The sequence below is a fragment of the Chionomys nivalis genome, chromosome 25, assembly GCF_950005125.1.
Source record: "Chionomys nivalis chromosome 25, mChiNiv1.1, whole genome shotgun sequence".
Taxonomy (NCBI): Eukaryota; Metazoa; Chordata; class Mammalia; order Rodentia; family Cricetidae; genus Chionomys; species Chionomys nivalis.
This window is the reverse complement of record NC_080110.1, coordinates 27235352-27245551: the sequence shown is the minus strand read 5'-3', so window position 1 is coordinate 27245551 and position 10200 is coordinate 27235352. Positions and strand designations below refer to the sequence as shown.

Here is a 10200-nt window from a genome sequence, read left to right as displayed (position 1 = left end):
TTAGACTCCACAGTCCTTGACATACTTGGAGAGATCTTGGTTTTGACAGTGGGTTCTCCATGCCACCCTGTGGAGGAAATGAGACGGGGGAGAAATGGTTAAACTCCTCTCCTCTGTCACACACGTTCTCTAACCTTGGGGAGAAGCAGTGTACCGGTGACACTAATGGTGATTGTTTCTGGGCCAGCATCTAGTGTGGAACACGGCTACAGCTGCAGGCAGAAATGGCTACTGACGATGGAGCTATGTCTGCAGGGCAGTTTATTCCTCCTGACCCTGAGCAGAGCACAGGATGCTCACTGTCAATGGGACGTCTCAGGAACAGAACAGTAGCTCATTCTACAGATAGTATGGAGGACTGAGAAGGAAGGATTCATGTATGGGATTCTCAGAATTCAGAGAAATCCCTTAAAACTAACGATGTAGAGAAAAGTCCCAGCTGTGCCTGCAGTGCTCTGAATGACACTTGGGCTTCATTAAGGCTCACTGCATAGATCAACAGAACCCACAGTTTCCCCTTCCAAAGTTTCCACATACCATGCTTTAACACCTTGTGGGTCCCTCACAACCCTCTTTGCACAGTTGATGGCTTGAGTGATGTCATCCTGGAGCAAAGCTGAAAGACAGGGGTGGGGAATGACAAGGACGGTTAGAGAAGCCATTTAGTTCAGATGCAGGCAGCTTTCTCCTGTGATACTGAGCAGAGAATAACAAGACATTTCTTCACAGCTGTCCATGATCTGTGATTATTGGAGAGAGTGTCTCTCGTTTCCATCCACTTGACATGGTATAAGTCATTTTACTTCTCATTTCTCGGGACCCTGGGTGATGGAAGAGACTTGAGAGTAGAGTGTTCTTAGGATTCCGGAACTGATAAAAACCAAAGAACACATTGAAGTAACGAGGAGTCCCTGGAGGCTGTGTAACTGTCAGCTACCATGGGGGAAGTTCCTCTTCCTTCTCACACTGGAAATTAGAACATGCTAATAACAGTCACCTAGGTCTACCACTGGAAAATTCATCCTAAGAAAACAGATGCGGCACAGATGGCTCAGTGGCTAAGAGCATTGGATGCTCTTCCAGACGACTCGATTCCCAGCACCCGCATGGCGGCTCTTTAGTGTCTGTGATGCCAGTTCTATTAGATGGAAATGCTCTTCTGACTTCCACAGGCACCAGGCACACAAGCAATCCTATATGCAGGCAAAACACCCACACACATAAAGATAAATGAATACTTTATGAATGCAAACAATGCCAGGTTTTGGGTGAATAAAGTTCTTCCTAGTAATTTATACCAGCAAAATAAACAGAGCCAGGTGCTCTGACACTCCAGATCTGACGCTGTAGAGAAAACTCAGGCTGAAGAGCACTGAGTGAGCCCCAGAATTGTGATTTCCATTCCCAGCAACCATATGGAGGCTCATAACCATCTATAATAAAATCCTTTGACCTCTTCTGGCATGCTGGTAGAGCACTGTAACCATAATAAATATACAATTTTTTAGTAAGTTTCTACACTTGTGTGGTGTTTTCAACATAGAGAATATTGCTACTACAACTTTCTTCACTTTTTAAAATGAGAATTCAGGTCAATATTTGTTACCATGAACATGTTGAGAGATCTTGGAGTATAAGTATGCAAGTATAATTTGTGTAAAAATAGGAAATCTTTGCATGTTTCTATGTGAGTACATATGTACATTGTATATCTCTACATGAACCTACAGAATAGATGTATAGTCTAGAAGAGTATTTTCCAGAGGTTTCAAGATATGTGAACTCTGTAAGCAGTCAAACTGGAAGTGATATTCCTCTATCCCTGTAGATTCTAATCCCTTTCAATGACTGTAGATGAGTCTACAAAACACTTTTGCAGATAGGCTAAGGAGATGACAAAAATATTCCACCATCTATTTCTCTTGAAAATTTTAACAACCAAATTTAGCAGAGTAGGAATTAATAGTTCACTGTTTAGTGCTTGGCTAAAATGTACCAAGTCTTGGGTTCACTTCCCACACTGGAAAAATAGAATGACATTGGCTGATTAAATTCATGCACAGAAATTGCATATTACTTTCACCATGGTATGAATTCAAGTTCTTCCATCCCAAGAATCCATCCTAATATGAACCCTGTGTGCTCTGTTTCTTGTTGAAAACAAGTTTCTTCTTAAATACATAAATCTATGTTATTTTATTTGATGAGATAATGTCCATCTAGGAGTGAATTATTTGAATATGCAAACTAAAGTTTTAAAACTAAATTTGATATTAGTAATTCACTCTAAGATCTCTCAACATGAAGAGCACATCAATGCATGCATAAAGAAGCCAGTTGGACAAAATGTCAGGACTCCATAGTACCCTGTCATATGAGCTTTATTATAGTAATATCTTTGTTTCTATATGCTAGAAATACTTATAATAAAATCCATTAGGTAAAATGACCATACAACAATATCTATAAGTAGCCATAAATACACTGTTAGAATGGAAAATTTCAGTACAAAACATCATTAAGGCCACTTACAATTTGTTGTATATATATGTGTGTGTGTGTGTGTGTGTGTGTGTGTGTGTGTATGTTATAAAATGACAATTTCTTGCAAATATTTACTTTTATTGATTTTAATTGTGTGTATGAGTAAATGAATGAGAGTATATTTTTAATGAAACCGCAAGTTTTAATGATACCAACTATTTATTTTTAAATTTCTACCTCTTTAACATGTGTGTCTCTGTGTCCAGTGGTATGTGCACCCGTAAACCTGTACATGTGTCTATTATTATGTAGAATTCAGAGGACAGGTACAGGACCTGTTCCTTAGAATCAGTCCCCCATTGTTTCTGAGATAAGGTCTACCATTGGACCTGCCTTACAGATTAGGCTATGCTGGTTAACCAGTGAGGCCCATGCATCTGCCTGTCTCAGACTATGCTGGCCTGGTCTAACAAATGCATGAAAGTCATAAAAAAAATAATGATTATATAATAATCATTATGATAATAAAAAATAATGATCTAGAAAACATCATATTGAGTGAGGTAACCCAGACCCAAAAAGACAAATATCATATATACTTATTCATAAGTGGCTTTTAGACATCAAGCACAAAAAAAACCTACAATTCACAACTCCAGAGAACCTAGACGAGAAAGAGGACTCTACGAGAAACATACATGTATCTACATGTATCTAATGGGAAGTAGAAAAAGACAAGATCTCCTGAGTAAATTGGGAGCATGAGGATAATTGGAGAGGGGAGAAGGAAACCGGAGAGAAAGGACCTATCAGAGAAAATTAATAGCTCAATAAAATCAATTAAAAATGAAAGCACAATGATTTTATTACAAAAAAATGCATTTCACCAAATTTTTATGTGGATGCCTAAGGGTCAAACTTTGGTTTAGGGGACTCCTGTCTGAGCTGTCTTCCCAGGCACTATTTGGCTTGTAATTCAGGGATTTTGGAGGTGGAACCCAGGGCCCTCTGACTGGTAGCCAGGACATTCTATCAGCACACTATGCTCTAAGTCTAATGTCTTCCTTGGCTAATTTCGATGTGAAGGACAATGACTTTCTAACAGTCAGGACAGTCTGCCCGGGTTCCTGATGTTTGCTTCAGTGCTATCTCCTGCACAGAATCTCTGCTCTTGCACCCAGAGCAGGTGAGCTGTTTGCTCTCTGAACTAATCCTGCCCTGTCTTACCGCTGCAGGATATCCCACAGGCGTTCACTGCTTTCGGGGTTTTGCCATCACTGCACCAGTATCTGCTATTGATCTGAAATATCCCGTAGTCGGTGCTTTGGCCTCCAGAGTTGTAGTTTGTAGCCTTTGTGTTAAAATTGCTCTCATGCTGAGCCAAACACACCCCTAGAAAGAAAAGAATATTCATCAGTAAGCAGCGACACCAAATGATTTACACTGGATACCAAATTAGCTTATTGTTCTTGCTGTCTTTTACATCTGATTTATTTGTAAGTATAAACATATGATTAAAATATAAAATATGATACTATAAGTTCAAGCCAGGTCTGGCTGTGTTCCTCAGGGAAGTCCCTGGTCTCAATGATCCTCCTGCCTCTGCCTTTCTAGTAAGTAGAACTGCTGTCCCTGTCAGCAAGTGAAAATTTTCAAGTGCTCCAAACAGAATCTACTTGAAGACAAATCGATTTGCACTGAGAATAAACGGGATAAGGCCCTTCAAAATATTCGATTATATGAAACCGACACAGTGGTACACAATTATATTCCCAGCAGTGGTTAAGTGATTAAGGCTGGTGAATCTGTATGGGTTTGAGACAGCCCGGTTTACATAGCAAGTTCCCGGCCAAACAGTGCTATATAGAATGAAACCAGTCCCCTCCTCTTTAAAATAAAATAGCTCTTTCTTCCACTGTTTCTCCCCCTTTCATCTATCCTCAAAACTCCTCTACCAGAAATAGACTCATGAAGAGTAATTAGGTAAATTTGATAAATTAATATCAAATACATATTAGAAATCTATTAGAAAGATTTCCTATGAAAAAACTAAGGATTTCCTAAGATAATGCTCTAATAATAATTTGCATGTTAAATTAGAATTCTTTTTTTCTTCTCTGTGGCACTAAGTATTCTAGTTTGGTACAGAGCATGCATCTTCTGCCTCAGCGTCCCTTTGCTTGAATTCCATGAGTGTATAGCACCACAAATGCTGGTGAGAATATTGAAAGCAAAAATAGGAAAAGCTATTCTGCAATCCAATCAAATCATATGTTCATCAATCCACCCAACCATCTACCCAACCATCTATCCAATCATTCATCCATCCACCCATCCATTCATTCATTCAATCATCCATCTGTCCACCAATTCATCCACACATGCGTCTCTCTGCTCACTTGTTCATGGACAATTAGTTATTGAGTAGTAACTGTCTTAATCTAATCTGAAAACCACACTAGTTATAATGTGATCATGGGAGTAAGCCACGAACAACTTTTCTTCATCCATGTCTTCCACTGTGTAGAAGGAAAGGCCATCTCAGAGTGAAGAAGCACACTAAATCATTGCATCCACAGTGTCAGACATCATTTAAGCAGCCTCTAGGGGAAATCGGAACCTTCTGCCCTGCAGAGGAAGTTCAAAAAACTTCAAAACATTTCTCTAAAACTCTCCGTACCATAGTGAAAGACATGAAGACAAATGTCAGTCACTCCAGCTCTGAGAACTCCAGCTCTGAGTCCTCCCTTGTATTCTCAGCCCCTGTGGACTTTCGAGTCTGAAGCAACCTGAAAACCCAGTGACACTCTAAGAGCGCCTCAGGTTCTTTTGCCTTAACCTGGCACAGATGCCCCTCCCATGCTCTCCTCACTCCAGTATCTGTGATGAAAAAGACAAATGCTGGTGTTTTCAATCAAACCAAGCCAAGCACACGGCAATCCTACAAGCTTATTGACTCTGGGTCCTGCTCCGCTCACTCATCTCTTTCTTACACCTGTTCTGTAGGAGTTGCTGATGGAAGAAGAGACTTACAGTCTGCCAGGCTGACTCCCTCGTAGCCATCCATTCCATGTTGTTTCAGAAGTTTGGCAAACGCGCAGCGTGTATAGACCTTCGCGTCAACAGTGACAGAAAGCAAGAGCAACCCTAGGGCTAGGAGAGCCTTCATTTTGCCTGGGAATCAACTCCGCAGCTGCCCGGAGCAAACCGACACCAGTATTTAAGCATCTTTAACTCCCTTCATCCTCTAGTGGTTTGGGGGATCTTCCTTGTGAACTTCCAAGCAGGAAGTTCTTATTGATCCGTAAACTTGAAAATAATTTTTTATTTTCTCCCAGTGTGTGAACAGAGATGTTGTGTCCTATAGACAATGATGAAATGAGACCGTGTAAAGCCTTGGCTCACAGAGAACCAGATTGCATTCCTCCTAAACAGGAAGCCCATATTATTTTATCTTGAATATGGCCAATATAAAGAGAAAAGTGGTTACGCTTTACTGCTTAAAATAAGGTGTGACTATAAATCATACATCTTTTAAAATTTAATTATTTTCTGTGTATTTACCATTTTGCATTGTCTTTTTCACTACAAACTATCTCACATAGACCTTACCACATAAATAATCTCTTAGTATTTATGGTTATATGTCTTTGCTTAGTCAGTTTCCTTTTGTAGACTTCTAGATTGTATTATACATTTTAGACTGTTGCAAACCAGTGTATTGTGGGGTTTTTTTTTTTGTTTTTTGTTTTTGTTTTTTGTTTTTTGTTTTTTGTTTTTTGTTTTTGTTTTTTTTGCTGTGACAAGTTCTCACTGTGCAATCTGACTGGTTTGTAAATTGTTATTAGAGTAGAGTGTATTCTGCCTCCTGAGTGCTGGGGTTAAACCTATGTGCTACCATGAACAGCAACCAGATTTGTTTGGTTGGTTGGTTTTTTTACATTTAAGTTACTTATCAAAGTCCTTTCTGAGCAGAAGCAAAGGAATAGAAAAACCAATATACTGGTCATTATTTGATATAAGAAACAGTGTCTTTAAAGCCTTGCAAATTTCTGTCCACACCCTGAATGACAGTTTAATATAGAGCTGTATGCATCGAGTCTTTTTGTCATATTTCTTTGGACCTTCACCTTCTAAATAAAGACACAATTTGCAATGTTGTGAGAGTGGAGCAGGATGGGAACAGAGCTTCGTGCAGTGAGGTGCAGCAGCAAGAAGATGATGAGGAAGATGTGTAAGGCAATGCGGGAGTCTGGGGAGAAAATGCATTTGGAGGAAACTGCATCACTAACTGATGACCCGAACTACAGTAGGATTTAGACTCTTACCCTAGAGATAATGGGGAAATATTAATGAATATTTAGTTGCAGTTTTGGATAGTAGAATACTTACCTAGTGTGCACAAAGCATTGGAATGCATTCTAAACCCCCATAAACCTAGGAATGGTGCTGCAAGCCTATAATTTTGGCACTCAAGAGGTAGAAGCAGGAGGACCAGAAGATTCAAGGTCATCGTTGGGTAAGTATCCAGTTTGAAATCTCTGCCTGAGACCCTGTGTCCCTCTGCCTTCTCAGTTCAAAACTGAGGCTGGTCTGATGGCTCAGCAGGTAAACTGCTTTCTGTGCAAACATGGAGGATCAAAGTTTATTACCCAGAACATATGTACAATGCCGTGTGACATGGTGCTCAGCCTGAAATTCAAGCTCATGGGATGTGGAGACAGGGAATTCCTAGAGTAAGCTGGCCAGTGGGACAATCCAAAATGGTGAGCTCCTTGATCAGGGGAGAGAACCTGCCTCAAAGTGTAATGTGGAGAACAACTGTGAAAGACACTGTATGTCAGCCTTGGCCTCCACAATAGTGCCTTTGTGAATGTGTTCCCATGGCCTAGGTTGCTTCATTAGCATGGCTTGGTGTTACTCACTTGAGCAAGGGCAATTACCAGTGGCTACACCAATGAGGAAGGCCATTTTCTGCTGATAGCTCCTCTGGGAGGGATGATGTCTCACACACCCCTCCCTCAGTGACTGGGTTCTGGGCAAGATCTAGCATGAAACACGGGCTGTTTATAATCTAAGGCTTAGGGATACCTCCCTCCCAGGATTATCACATGTTTGCCTCCTATAATTGCTGCCACTCTTTCTGTAGAGCTCACCACACCATGAACTGTGTTCCAGTCAGCATGATGAACTTCCCATAAGTGCTGTGAGGACAAGAGGGATGTTCTGTGCCTTTGTCCTCCCTCAACCGGGAGTCTGGGTAAAAGGCACGCCTAGCTCAGTGTAGCTGCTAGATAAATACTTTAGATGCTACATTACCCACTAACAGGCTGGGAATAGTCATGCCAGTCCAGTCAAGTATGAGAATCAAAAGATAACTGTGCTTTACGAATCATAATCAGACAACAGGCATCAGCATCACTGGACAGGAGGCTTCAAAACTCTAAGTGGATCTCCTAGCTTATACCTATGGCTCTTCCTTTAATATACACTTTGATTCTTATATCTAAGGCCCCTGTCTAATCTACATGCTGATCTAATTAATCTAAAATACAGTTTAACATGCCACTTGGAGTCTTGTGTATAATGTCTTCTAATGCAGAAGTACAGATTCCAGCCTCTGTCACAAGCACTGGCATTGGATGAGCACAGGATGAAGGGGAGAAGGGAGACAAGTCCCCACAGCACGGCAATCCAACTGGGGAAGCTACATCATGGGGAATGTCCCTATCTGTGGACCCCTACATCCCTTTACCTTCTGTCCTATGGAATTCTTTCCTCCATAGACTGTAACCAAAGCAGGAATTATTAGGTCCTAGCCTGCTGCTCTTCACATGGTCACTGTAAGACAAAGAAGCTACACCTTCCCTAATACATGGGTCTCTATCTCTCTTTAGCTATAAGAACAGTGTAAAGTTAATACTCCTTCTTTAATCTCTGTCTCTGCAAGCAGGCACAGCCCTGATGCTTACCCACACCCTTGAGTTATGGCTTCATTTTTGATAGTAAACTCACATATCTTAGAACACTGAGCCCCTCAGGAAACTTGTAAAAGAAAGAACTTCTGTGTGATCCTTGTACTTCTAATCCATCCTGAGATGGATTCCCTGTTGTGGTGACCGCCATTATCAAAAGTGCCTGCTTACCTGGAATCCATCTCAGCACCTGTCATATCAACCACTGTTCTTATCTAACAGTTATCTCCACAGCCCACGGCTATGGTGCCATGAAGACAAGGACAGACACAAGAACCTGCTGGCCTAGAGTAAGAAAGAGGACAGAGAGGAGCAGAGTAAACAGCAGAGAACAGTTCATTCTGTGGCCCTTGGGTGAACTTCAGAGCATCAGTGCTGACCCCATACATGGACCAGATGGAACAGAGCAAAGGGAAGAAGGAAGCAGCAGAAGGACAGCCCAGGGAGGATGGGTGCAGTCACACCAGGAGCAGAGAGTTCTCTCGCGTGCCTGGGGCAAATGCACAGCAGAGCACAACTAGGCTCTTGCTGCTTAGGCTGTGGCATCAATCACGGCTTCGGAACACGGTAACCTTTAGTTGGGCTCTGTTTGTTTTGTTTGTTAGAAACTGGCACAATGGTGGCAGTGTGGTAGAAACAACACTGTTTACTCAGGCCTCTGGAATATATTGAGCTGTCATTTCTGTCAGTGTTAAACTGTTTCCTGATGCAAAGGCCAACTGAGGTCAGACAATAGTTTTGATTAAACGAAGGTGATGTCCAGAGATGGGATTGTGTCTGGAGACTTGGGAAGGAAATTCGCTGCCTTCTTTTACCTCATTTTCACTGAGTACCAGTTTCAACTCAGAGACATTGGTTGTTTAGAGGGCAGAAATTGATCACTAATCTTCAAACCAAATACAATGGTTTTGATTTTCACATACCCAAATTCTGGGCTAGCAACCCAGGCATTGCAGGAACCACCAAAATATCACTTCTGGGTTAGGAGTAAGATTTCCTGCTTGCACTCACAAGAAGTCCCCTGACCTAGGAGACAAAAAGCAGCCACTTAGGACAGTCTGTGTCTTTAGGAACACAACAGTCAGACAATTGCAATTTTATGCAACTTCTCTTGTCATTTTAATATTAATACAAAAGGGAAAGCAATATTTCAGATACAAGCTCAAAGTGTGGTCCTATAATTTCCAGTTTAATAAGACTCATTCTAGAAGATAATTGCAAACAGGCCTCCGAAGATGCCCTCACAGTTCCAAAGGGTTCTGAACTGCAGACGCCAGAAAGATTGTTCAGAAGAAAAAGGAAAAAAAGGAGTACAATTTTGGGACCCTAGAGACCGTCTCACTCCCCGTTTTCATTCTCATTGAAATCAGAAGAACAAAATCTATTTCAACTCTGAGTGGGAGTGAGCTTGTTAATCATAAATGGAAATTTCACCTTCTTTTTCCAATTTTTCAACTTGTCCTGAGCCACAACTCTTATCGAGTGCAAAGGCAGTAATTCTCTTTCTGAATTAAAAACAAAAAAGAAAAACAAACCACATTTCCTGTGCAGGAATTTCCAAGTGTCTCAAGAAACTACAGTCAAAAAAACAAAAAACAAAAAAACAAACAAAAACAAACCAAACTCTGAAAACCTAAAACAAAGAGGGTATCTCTCAGAGTGGGTCGAGTCTCCTCCTGAGACAGACGTTCAGTGGTTATAGCTGAAGCTGAGGTCATCATCCAGAAGCAGTAGGCTCCGC

The 10200-nt window shown here is 41.1% G+C and overlaps 1 protein-coding gene across 1 annotated transcript; it reads right to left on the bottom strand.

Moving 5' to 3' along the window:
- On the bottom strand, positions 1-5653 carry LOC130866438 (lysozyme C-2-like). Its single transcript, XM_057757897.1, has 4 exons — positions 5518-5653; positions 3712-3876; positions 538-616; positions 1-67 (listed from the first exon to the last, which is right to left on the bottom strand). Exons 1-4 carry the CDS (start codon positions 5651-5653, stop codon positions 1-3), a joined length of 447 nt encoding a protein of 148 aa, XP_057613880.1.
- Between the last annotated feature and the right edge of the window lie 4547 nt (positions 5654-10200).